Here is a 12003-nt window from a genome sequence, read left to right as displayed (position 1 = left end):
CTGTTGACGGGTTGACAATGCCATTAGAACAATGATAACTCTAACTCAATTTATACAGACGTTGCAACTGTCGCTCGCTTACATAATGCAATTGAAAAATGAACTACAACCACTTTGAACACAACTGTACCTGCTTTGAGGTTATGTATGTGTGTGGTTAATGTTTTAATTAGTGGTCCCGTCTTGACTTTCAGCGTAAAGTTGGCTAGCCGCAGCTGCTAGTGCTCCATATGGAAGCCAACAGAGAGAAGAGGAGAAACTAAAGAAAAAGAAGCATTTGGTGACAAGGGACGAGAAAAGGGGTGACAGAGCTCAAGCCATTCTCTTGGGAGTGTAGAGAGTGGTAAAACTTTTAAGCAAATGTTTGCCTTTCAACTATGTACAAAATGTACACATTAGACTCAAATGCATAAAATTGCAAAACTTTGAGCTGCGTAAAGTTCGCCACTTTGGATGACGTTCAATGGCACCAAGAGCAGCTCGGTTGGAAGGCAGAAGAGGGAGCCGGGAGGAGGTGGTATACACCTGCTGATTGGCACATTGACAAACACTTAAATCATCCACAACCGTGATACAATTACACAAGGAGGAGGCGGACAGGTGGAAATTGCTTGACACTGCGCATAATTGCATGAATAATGTATGCATTGACCGAACAAACCGCCAACCAACTCCACTCCGGACCCATATCCATCCATTCATCCATCCGACCATCCATCCATGAGTGTCAATGTTTGGCACAAAGTGACAAAAAATCAATGAACCTGCAAGCAGACACGAACAGATGGCATCGGACAATAAATGCAATGGGGAATCTCAATTAATGACAAGACATTCCGATAAGTATATATGTATGTTAAATTACAGTTTCTCTGAGACTCGTAAAACACTCTGTTGGGTCTTTGTCTTGAAGTTATTGTCATTTCAAAATGGTCATGGAGGACCAAAGAGTATCCCTTTGTATTAAGATCGAATAGTAGAAGGAAGAGCAGTGATTGCTCTTAACACGTTCACTTAAATTTTCAAGCTGAAAGTGCAGTTAGCATTCTCACAATATGCAAATGAAATACGAAAATGCTTGTACATATATCATACACTTTTCTTTGTCAAAGAGCTCTCTACGGCAGAATCTCGAGCTCTTGCCAAAGGGTATATTAATTATGACGAAATGTTTGCCACTTCCATATATTTTAAGCTGCAACAGGAGCAAACTCTACTTGTAGGATGTGAAATGATGATTTTCCGTTTCCTATTAAACTAGACAGATATGAATTTCTAGCCTGTTTCATTTCCGTGTTGTTCAGTTTCAATCAATTTTGGTTTTGATAATAAAACAACAATAATAACACTTAAGAGATTTATGTGAATATTCAGACAAATCTTCCAAATCTTTCATTCTATTTTGATCACATTTTTCATACCAAAAACTGACAAAACTATATTCAAAAGAATTTGGAATATTTAATATCATTCAACTTGTTTGCCTTTAAAGTCATTTTACGAAACTTAAATGTGTTGGCAACCGATTACCGATCTACCGTTACCACAATTAAAATATGTACATTTTATGTTTATAGTAATGATTTAACTTATAAATTTGACTACACACAAAAGAAACTACATATAAGCGTTTGCAAAAACTTTACTCAATGCCGAAATGATAAAAATAACTCCCTGGTAAATGCCCAACATTTTCGCATTTTCATAATACTACGAGCACAACCGTACAAAAACAATTTAAATGAAGCAAACTTTGTTTTAAAATAAATAGAATAAAACATTTTCATAGCATACTTTTTTGAGCAACGGCAAAAAAATTGGCCTGAATCGAATTTATTAAAAACGGTAAGTAAATTATATTGGTTATATTAGATTGAAAATATCATTCGGATTGAAAAGACAACTCTTATAAGAACCCAAAGCCCTAATCATCGACAGCCTATATAATTTAATTTCTAATCGAAAATTATGAAAAGTAATACAAAATATCATAAAACATCGCTGAATTTATATTTCAAGAGATAGTTTAATTTAGACGAAACATTAAAATCGTTCAAAAAAATTATATATAGGTACATATTAAGAAACAATTTTGGTATAATATAGTAATCTGTATAGGTACGCATCCCCAACTTAAATATTTTTATCAATATCTGCAAACTTAATAATAATAGTTTTTAAGATTTACTTCTTTTGACATTATTATATCATATCTATTATGAAGGGTATACAAACTTTGGGTCGACAGAAATGGGTTTTAAAATTTGGTTTCGTCTATAATTCAATATGCAGAACATGTCACACACAAAATGTCTAAACTGCCTGCCCCCCAAAATGGCATCAAGAACATCAAATATAGTCCAAAAGAATATGAAAAGACTTCCAATTGGTTTAGACTACAGAACACGGAAAAGGAGAACGATAACGAAGACGAAAATGAAAATGAAAACGAGACAAACACAAATGAATTGGAAGAGGGAAGTAAATCTGGCATATGCCTTTAATGCCAAACAACTGACAACAAATCCGGTGGACAAATCCACAAGATAGCAAACTATGCAAAAATTGCCCAGCCTAAGATTATGTGTCGGTTAACCTGACTTGTCTCTTGCCTTGCCTTGCCTGGTAATCTTGACAATGACCTATCCATCGAATTTTTATTAATGCAAGCCCCAATTTAAAGTTGTCCAACAGTGAGGCAACCTACCGACAACTTTGTCTTCTTACATTTTTAACGAAGCCAGTCTGTGGCCAAATGCGAGGGTGACTCGTAAAGTACTCTCCTACTCCAGCGAATTAAAACCCTAATGCAACTTTTGTGGATTCGCAACACTTTTGAGCTTTAATACTGTAAACTACTCTATACGGTATAAACAATTAGGTGAGGAAGTTCCATATTGGTTTTCGAGATGGCATTCTAATTAAATCACTTCGTAAAATTTCGACCTGTTGGCGGTTTTCGGAAACTTTTCCCTGTGCCCAGATGGGTAGATGCCACCACCCCCAAGACCACCTAGCTAAAGTACGGATTCATTCAGTCGATGGACGATGCCATCATTTGCTTTACTACTGGGACAGCTGGTCAAAATTAACAAGTTCCAGCGCAATTTCCCCCCTTTACACTTTGCCCCACTGGCCACCCCACATCCCATCTATTTACATTCTACTTTCCATCCCCTATTTTGTTGTATCGCCGCCCCCTTCAACGTTGTGTGTGTATTTCGAACATAAGCAATTTGTAGCAAAACTTTTCTGTTGCTTTTGTTGTCCGCAAAAAAGAGGAAACCAAACAAAAATTTTACAAACAAAACCCCCCAACGACTTAGTAATACCCTGTAGCCATTAACTAAAGCTCATCGGACTCATAGGACTTTCTATGGCAATAGAAAATTAAGATTTTGAAAATTTCATGTGTTTGGAATGGTTTGACAACAAATATGATTGTCCTTAAAACTGTAAAACATTTCAAGCAAGAGTATAAGAAGGATGGCCAGTTGCTGGTCGTTATGCCTCCTGGCAAAACCTTGTGACTTTCCCTCGCCCACTCTCACATTGTAATTGGGAGGGGCATCTCCTGGTGCTGCTGCTCAGTTGCTTGCTTCTGGTTGGCAGAAACTTTTTAAAACATCTTAAATTTCTGTTGTTTTGTAAAATTGATGAAGTAATTTGTTTGGTGATTGCACAAACTTTGCGTGTCAATATTTTTGAAAAAAAAAAAATATAAAACAAAAAACCCTAAAGTTAACGAAAGTTTGAAGTCGGGCAACTAGAGCAGGAGCAGAGTTGTAAGAAGCTGTCCAGCCAATAAATCGTTGTACATTTTAAAGCACTTGACCAAAAAAGAAAAAGTGTGGCTGCATATTTATAGAAATAATATGCCAAGAACTATCAAAATTCTAGCTTAAGCAGCAAGAATCCTTTTCGCATTTCAAGGAAAAATCATATATCAAACTCTTTGCGACTTAAAGACTTTGAAAGCTTACACAACGGAAAATCCATTAAATTAAGTTCAGATTGACAGAAGAATTTAACTTAATGCATTGTGCACTAACTGAATTCTGCGGTCGAGGAAATCTAAGCGAACACGAGTTGAAATTAAAGTTGCTACTTCGCTTCACCACCTTGACTTGATAGTGGTGGGAAGGAGAGCAAGAGAGAGAGGGAGCAAACTAATTTCCAACATCGTGGTTTGTGGATAGAAGAAGGACCTACCACAACTACCAGTTGAGTTACCAGCTTCTGGTTTAACTTTGGCCATTGATGGTCCGCTTAATGGGACAGTCTACGTTTCCCTATAAGTTGCAAGACAAAAATGCCAAAGGAGGAGATAAAAGTTTCCTTTTTTTTGTTGCTGGATTAAAAATAGTTGTGGCTGCAGGCTGTGGCTGAAATGGAGCTTTTGTTGTTGGGTTACATTTCATTTACCTTCTGACATAGTTTCTTGAAATGTTAAGGCAAATGGGGTTCTTGATTTATTACAGAAAGCATTAAAAAAAAAAACAAAAAAAGTGTCCCCCTTGACTTGAGTGCACAATTACAACAATCGAATTGAGCGCCTTGTTATTAAATACTTTGCCGTAATTTAATTTGAAGTCCTATGAGCCGACTAAGAAGAATAGAATGTTTTTCTCGTTCTCTTACTTTCTTTCTATTTTATGAAGTATTTATCAAGGAAATCAATATGTCGCCTAACCGATTACTTTATCTGTTTGTCAGTCCTTCAGTGCTTCCGCTCCATATTGTTGAGAAAGCATATGAAATCGAGAGCATTTACTTTTACCCCCTTTTTCCCTTCCTTCTACATACAAGAGTCATCTACTCCCCGTTTACGTTTACGTTCCCTTTCTCCCCGGGCCCTCAAATGTTCTTCCGCACAATCGAAATTGAATAAAATGACATTTCAAATTATTTGCGATACAGCCCAGAAGTGCTTATCTATGGGAAAAATGTGAACTGTATGGAGAAAGGAGAAGGGAGCATAAATTCTAGATATGCAAAATCGTTGCGCCTCCCACTAATGTATTAAGTATATATGAAGGAAGGGACTTACACATACATACATATATACATAAGTATGTACGTACATATATAGTATATGTATTTGTATTGTTTGTAAGTAAGTAGAAGAGTGTGCGTGTTGGGAAGGGAGTTACATAAAAACAAATAACAATTTTACGCTGAAAATAGAATACAAACACATTGCGGAGGGGAATCACAGGGCTAAGGCAAGCCAAGCCATGCGGCGTATACACATGAGGACGAGGAAAAGTATCGATTTATGCATATTAAATTACACGCACTGCCTTACAATACACACACAGACACACACACACGCAGACACGCATACACAAACACTTTCTCACACACAGCAATCGCATTTGTATCGGTGCTACTTTTGAAGCAATTTATATATCCTTATTGGCCTGTGCGTTTGTATTTCTGACATCTCAGTTGAATTGCTTTAGCTGTCCCTCTACCATTCACATTGTCCCTCCCCCCAAGTTCGAAGTCGCCCCCGAAATGCCCTTGCCAGACATCATTACCATCCATTGGGATTCCACACTAGCGCCCAATTTATAAACGGTTTGGCTCTTTGGCTTATCTTTTGGCAGTTCTTTCTATACTCGGTATCTAGTGGATAAAGTGGGGTATACCAAGACCAGGCTATGAAATAAAGTTTCCTCGCATAATTATTGGTATTAAATTAGTTAAATTGTAAGAAGTAAATTGTGAAATTCATCTCGAAAACTCTTATTTAAATGTTTTTTTGTGAGCACTGGAAGAATAATATGTATACGCCATGTCTTCCCAGTGAGAACAAGCAAGTGACTACTTATATATGTATATTTTAAAGCAATTTACAACTGGCGAAGCTAACGATGGGTATCAGAAAACTAACCATCTACCGAGAAGTTGCTTGCCAATCAGTGGGGAGAAGGTGACTTTGTTGCATAAGCGACGGCCATAACTCAAGCCCTGGGCTCTCTCTTGGTGGAAGTGAAATCTGCAACGAAAAGAAAACTTGTTCAATTTTCAATAAGCTTTTTGGAAGATGGGCGTGAAAGGAAGGACAGGAAGCAGGACAGCAACGAATGGAGTCTGCAATATTAATGCCCTTTTAACGCCCACCGGGAGGCAGCATCGGAGTAACGCCTAGGATGTTAAGAAAGTGGCCAAAAGTCAGTCAGTGACAGAAAGAGAAGCGGAGAGAGTGAAAGGTGCGGAGGCGACTTGGACAAATTTTATTTGGGTCGGTTGGGTTGGCTGCTCCACTCATTGTTAATTATGCTGGTCACATCTGTTATGTAAACTACAAGGTGGCCATAAAAGGGCGCCACCGACGACGACGACAACGTCGAAACCCCGCAGACAAAAGCCAGCAAAAATTAAAAACGCACCAAACAAAAAAAAAAAAGGAGGAGAGAAGTAAAGTCGCTCTGTTTGCCAGCAGGTCCTGGGAACTATAAATAAGCATAAGATGGCGTTTGTCCAAAAAGCATCTAGCCGACGGCCCAAGGCCCACACAGCCCGCCATCAGCAGCAGCAGCAGAAGCAGCGTTAATTTTTAAAAACACTTCGGGCGGCAGTGGAACTCAACACCTATTTATATTATATGAGAGACATGTCCCGAATACGAACTCCAGGCACAATTCCACATTACGCTGGCACAGTGATCCAAAGCCGATTCCCTTGGCTTAATAATTGTAGGGAGAAATAAATAAATATAATAAATGGAAAATCCTGACTACCCGAATTGCCCATAAAAGATGTTTGTTTGATTTTTACACCCATTTCCTTAAGGTCTCTAGCCACTGTGCCTACCCGCAGGGCCATTGCTGCTGACGGGGTAACAGTCAACCATTTCGCATTTCACCTGCTGGTGCTTTGTCCTGATCTCCCACATGCCCCCCACTCTACGTCCCGCAACACTCTTTTGGGTTACTACATACTGTGAATTTTTTAATTAATGTTGACCGCAATTTGCGACTCTAGGGCCAGCGCCCGTGTCCTTTTTTCTCCTTCGGTTTTTTTTGTACTTCCTCTTTTTTTTCTCGCTTGCAGCTGCTTTTGCTCCTGTTGCTCCGTTTCCGTTGTTCGGTTGGGTGTATCAGTTTTTGTTTATCAGGATTTTTCGCACGAAAGCGCGAACCCTTCTTTTGGGTTTTACTTTTCCTTTTTTGTGCTCGGCCATTATTTCTTGGTTGCTCTTTTCCTTAGTCACCCTCGACAACATCAAATTATTAAGAGATGCTCATGAAAATTTATAAACTTATTCAACAAAAAAAAAGGGACGACGATTGGTTGTCAGGCTTAGCGGTAGGAGAGTGGATTATCATTTGATATTAGTTCTTCTTTGGCAAGGATGGCTTTTTCTTCTACTGTCAATTAAGGGGACCACAGCCACATGTTAGTTTTGTTTCTCTCCTTGCTTTTGCATAGAAACCGCATTAACTCATCAGGCTTTGCCACAAACCACAAATATAAATAGATTATTAAGAGTCGACATTTCCATTAGTTGCCTGCTACGGCCTAATACATTAATTTGATTGATCTAAATGTCAATTTACAAAATATAATCCATCGAGAGACTTGGTGCATTAGAAAGCATTTAAAGCTTGTATGACACTAATATGAAATTACAATAATTGAAGCTGGCCAAGTTTTCAAATGTCCCCCAGATAACACACAAGGGTTAATTGTGGTGACGGCTGTGTGGAGTGCATACATTTTGGTTGGTTTCAAATCATACAAAATAATAATTGCTGATTGGGTTTACATGGGAAAATGTAAATTTTTTTATATTTTACTTAAATGTTTAAGTATTTCATTAGATGTTGTCAACGCTTCCCGCCACTTCTTGGTCGCCATCGCAAACAAACGTATCGTCTACTTCAACTTCTTCTTGGGGCGCAAGTTGTTAGTGTGTCCGCACTTCTTCTTGCGGCAGTTGGTGGCACGGGGATGCAGACGTGCATAGCATTTGCGGCAGATCATCTTGTCGCAATTGTATTTCTGGGCCAGAATACGCAGAGATGGCTCAATGATACCACCACGCAGACGGAGCACCAAGTGAAGTGTGGATTCCTTCTGGATGTTGTAGTCCGACAATGTGCGACCATCTTCCAGCTGCTTACCAGCGAAAATCAGACGCTGCTGATCTGGGGGAATGCCCTCCTTGTCTTGGATCTTGGCCTTGACATTCTCAATGGTGTCAGAAGGCTCCACCTCCAAGGTGATGGTCTTGCCGGTGAGTGTTTTCACAAAGATTTGCATTTTGCCAGTTGTCGCTACAAAAATTTAGATTTGTTGTCAGTTTTATTGTAATTCCAAATTCCCATCGGCAACGTCACATTTCATGTGTTGGTGAGGCGCCCACAAACGAGTTGAGGTTAGGTGTGAACGGCAACAATTCAATTTATATTAATTAATCTATTTCCTTATACACCAAGGCACAAAACATCTAGCGGCGCTTTAGCCAACACAATCCACATAACGTTTGCCATAGTTTTTATATATTTTTCAATAAATTTCACAAACCTACCAGGAGAAACGTGCAACCAAATGCTATTCACAAAAGAAAAGAAAAAGTGTGTACACAACCAGAAACTGCTAACATTTATCGTGAACACGAAATGTGCTGTTCAACGCACTGCCTATCGATAACTATCGTATCGGTTTACTCACCTCTAGCTCAGCAGATTTTGTAGTCATAGTGTTGCCAACACCGGCAACGCTGGTGAAAATTCTTAAATACGGAGTTGCCATAGATCAAGAATCAGATTTTCACATGTAACATAAAAGAAATTAAAAAGAATTAAATTACTTTAGTGCACAAGCAATTATGTCAGGCAATGGCGAAGCTGCGGAAGCAGCAGAAGTGGTAAATATTTGGTAATTTCTTTTTGAAAGCTAATATTTAATTCAACCATTTTAGGTACCAGCAGCAGAAAATGAGAACGCTGAGGTGGCCCAAAATGCGGGTCAACCGCAACAACAGCAACCCACTCGCATGGAATCCTTCTTTGCCATGACGAAATCGCTGATTTTACGCGCACTCATAATTTACTTTGTGAGCTCCTTTTTCCGACGTCCTCAGCCAGATGCCAATGCCGGTGCTGGCCAGGATAAAAGCGTGGCCAATGCGGGTCCAAAGATCACAGCATGGAACTATTTTGAGAACGGCACCGACTTCGATTTGCATATTTGGCTATCCGAGCAACCCGATATTGTCAACTTCCAGCAAAAGGCAAATCTCCTGTGGCTCCAAGAGGATCTAACCTACGGTGATTGGGTGTCAGGACCCACACAAGATGGCATTTACACGCATTTCCTAAAACTGAAGGCCAGCCAGCACCTAATGAACAATGGTAGTGTATATCTCCATGCCTTTGTGACCCGCAGCGGCGAGAGTCCGGATCCTCAAGCTCCGAACTATGCGAGAAATGGTCATATGGGTCACCAGCATCATCAGCTTAATAAGTTTAAGAAAATACGAGTGAATCGTAATTACAATCTGCTGGCCAGTGAGAAAGAAAAGCTCGAGCACGAACTGAAACATGCAACGCTAAAAGATCAAATTGTCTCCCATTGGCATCCGAATTTGACTGTGAATCTAGTGGTGGATCAGACGAACTGGGCCCAAGGTTCAGTGCCGCCTCCTTTGGACGAATACGTTAAATTTGTAGATGGGGGAAAAACCTATTTACCCATTATTTTCGTCAACGACTACTGGAATCTGCAAAGGGAGTATCAACCGATAAATGAAACCACTCCCGAATTGGAACTACGTTTGACCTTCCAGCCACTGGGTATGTTCAAGTGGCAACTGTATGCAGCTAAGCAGATGAAAAACAAATGGGCAGGCAATGTGTTTGGTGAAATGATGGCCGCCGGTGGTGGTGAGGAGACCGACGAGGATCAGGACTCATTGAAGGAAACTCTACTGGACACCAATATCTATTTACTAGGTCTGACCATTGCCATTTCAATACTCCATTCTGTATTTGAGCTTCTGGCCTTTAAGAATGACATTCAATTTTGGAACAATCGCCAGTCTCTAGAAGGTCTGTCGGTTCGATCCGTATTTTTCGGAGTCTTTCAATCGCTTATCATTCTACTGTATGTCATGGACAATGAAACGAATATCATGATACGCATTTCATGCTTTGTGGGCCTCGGTATTGAGGTATGGAAAATCCATAAAGTTGTAGATGTGAAATATAATAGCGATAGAAAAATACTGGGCATCTTTCCAGCAATTAGTTTTAAGGACAAGGGCTCTTATTCAGAGAGCGCCACCAAGGAGTATGATAAGCTGGCATTTAAGTACCTGGGCTGGATCTGTTTCCCATTGCTGGTCGCCTACTTTGTGTACTCGTTGATCTACAATGAACACAAGGGCTGGTACTCGTTCGTTTTAAATATGCTGTACAGTTACCTTTTAACCTTTGGCTTTATTCTAATGACCCCGCAATTGTTCATCAATTATAAACTGAAATCAGTGGCTCACATGCCATGGCGCATGATGACCTATAAGTTCCTCAACACATTCATCGATGACATATTCGCGTTTGTCATCAAAATGCCCACAATGTACCGATTGGGCTGCTTCCGAGACGATATCATATTCTTTGTGTTCCTGTATCAGCGCTGGCAATATCGCGTCGATCTGAAGCGAGTTAATGAATTTGGCTTCTCTGGTGAAATGGAGGAGCAAAAACGATTGGAGGGACAGTCCAATGGAGGAGCAGCCATTGAAGCGACTCCAGCAACCAAAAAGACAGCCGCACAAAAGAAGGAGGATTAGTTAGCAATATCTAAATATGAAGTTAAATTGATGCATTAGCAAATTGTTCAGACAGTAATATACATTAATACGTATATATCAAATAGTATATGTAAAATAACATATAATTATATATGCTACATACTCCATAATCTGTATATGTAATCAGTTCAGTATATACACGTTTAGTCAAAAGAAAAATACAAAACCAACAAAGTAGCCAGACATTCTAGTGCTAATTTCTATGTATATTATCAGTTTGTTTTATGTCGAGCAAATAAATTAAGTAAGTGTGTGAGATAATGAATCCAAATGATAATGCTTTTTCGACTTATATCTCAGATAAACCAGTTGTTCTTATCTAATCTAAGATAAGATTGATCAAATGTAAACGAGATGTAAAATATATCTGTGTATACCTACATATATTTCAAACTCTAGTTAAATATGATTTTACCCAACACCGTGAATAAAGAAAAAGTTCATGTACATGTGATGGTTGATAAGCTATATAAACCAAATTCTATAATAACTGAACGAGAATACGGTATACGATATTCAATGTTGCTGTCAAGTTCGTACTGAGACCGCTATTTTGTTCCAATTCATTTGAGAAGAACTAAAAGAATTATGGGCATTGGCTTGCACGAGTTCTCTCTGGCTACCAACCTACCCTTGGATGTGAAAATGTTCTACACATAAGCGTGGAGTGCGGAGAGGGGAGGGGACGGGGTGGCGTAAATTCCTCGAACAACATGCGGCATTGTGGATTTTGCTATTTTGTTCTGTTCTGCCTGCACTTAAAGGCTTGCGTGTTTTTGTAATATTTCTCAAAAGATAAGAATGCGAAGAGACCAGGTTCAGACTCCAAGTTCAAGCTCTTGTTGGTAACATCGACGACATTCATATATAGAAGTAAAAACGAACAAAACTCTTGTTATACCCTAACGAATGTCAAGAAACTTTGAAACCTTTGGTGACATATTAATAAGACGTGAGGAATTTTCAGTAATTTTTCAGATTTTCCCTATACGGTTCGATGGCAATGAAATTCTAATTTAACAAAAGAGTTATCTCTTTTATGATCATGACTAATGCTTGAATGGGACTCTGCTTTTATATGAGATTTTTATGACATAAACCTGTTGTATCTAATCCGATTTATATGAAGAAAGTTTTGCAAGGGTATTGAAAATTTTAGTATAGCCAAAATTGTT

The 12003-nt window shown here is 39.0% G+C and overlaps 2 protein-coding genes across 3 annotated transcripts; one reads left to right on the top strand and one right to left on the bottom strand.

Annotated features, from left to right (window-relative positions):
• Positions 1–7697: 7697 nt before the first annotated feature.
• On the bottom strand, positions 7698–8619 carry LOC6644337 (ubiquitin-60S ribosomal protein L40). 2 transcript variants are annotated; one of them, XM_015178034.3, is made up of 2 exons: positions 8543–8619; positions 7698–8288 (listed from the first exon to the last, which is right to left on the bottom strand). In XM_015178034.3, exon 2 carries the CDS (start codon positions 8272–8274, stop codon positions 7888–7890), a length of 387 nt encoding a protein of 128 aa, XP_015033520.1. In that variant the 5' UTR covers positions 8275–8288; positions 8543–8619; the 3' UTR covers positions 7698–7887. The 2 variants fall into 2 exon arrangements, with proteins under 2 accessions (XP_015033520.1, XP_046866848.1); XM_047010892.1 differs by having other exon boundaries at positions 8539–8557.
• Positions 8620–8726: 107 nt separating this feature from the next.
• Positions 8727–11275, top strand: LOC6644336 (cleft lip and palate transmembrane protein 1). The gene is made up of 2 exons (XM_002066623.4): positions 8727–8881; positions 8936–11275. Exons 1-2 carry the CDS (start codon positions 8843–8845, stop codon positions 10805–10807), a joined length of 1911 nt encoding a protein of 636 aa, XP_002066659.1. The 5' UTR covers positions 8727–8842; the 3' UTR covers positions 10808–11275.
• Positions 11276–12003: the final 728 nt, after the last annotated feature.

Source organism: Drosophila willistoni (assembly GCF_018902025.1).
Source record: "Drosophila willistoni isolate 14030-0811.24 chromosome 2R unlocalized genomic scaffold, UCI_dwil_1.1 Seg167, whole genome shotgun sequence".
Classification (NCBI taxonomy): domain Eukaryota; kingdom Metazoa; phylum Arthropoda; class Insecta; order Diptera; family Drosophilidae; genus Drosophila; species Drosophila willistoni.
Note: the sequence above shows the minus strand (reverse complement) of the source record. Positions and strands in the feature narration are given on the sequence as shown.

Excerpts from the sequence above, each read along its gene's own strand:
- LOC6644337 (XM_015178034.3), bottom strand. The coding sequence starts at position 8,274 with ATGCAAATCTTTGTGAAAACACTCACCGGCAAGACCATCACCTTGGAG.
- LOC6644336 (XM_002066623.4), top strand. The coding sequence starts at position 8,843 with ATGTCAGGCAATGGCGAAGCTGCGGAAGCAGCAGAAGTG. Across the intron at positions 8,882-8,935 it reads CTGCGGAAGCAGCAGAAGTG|GTACCAGCAGCAGAAAATGA; the intron begins GTAAATATTTGG and ends CAACCATTTTAG.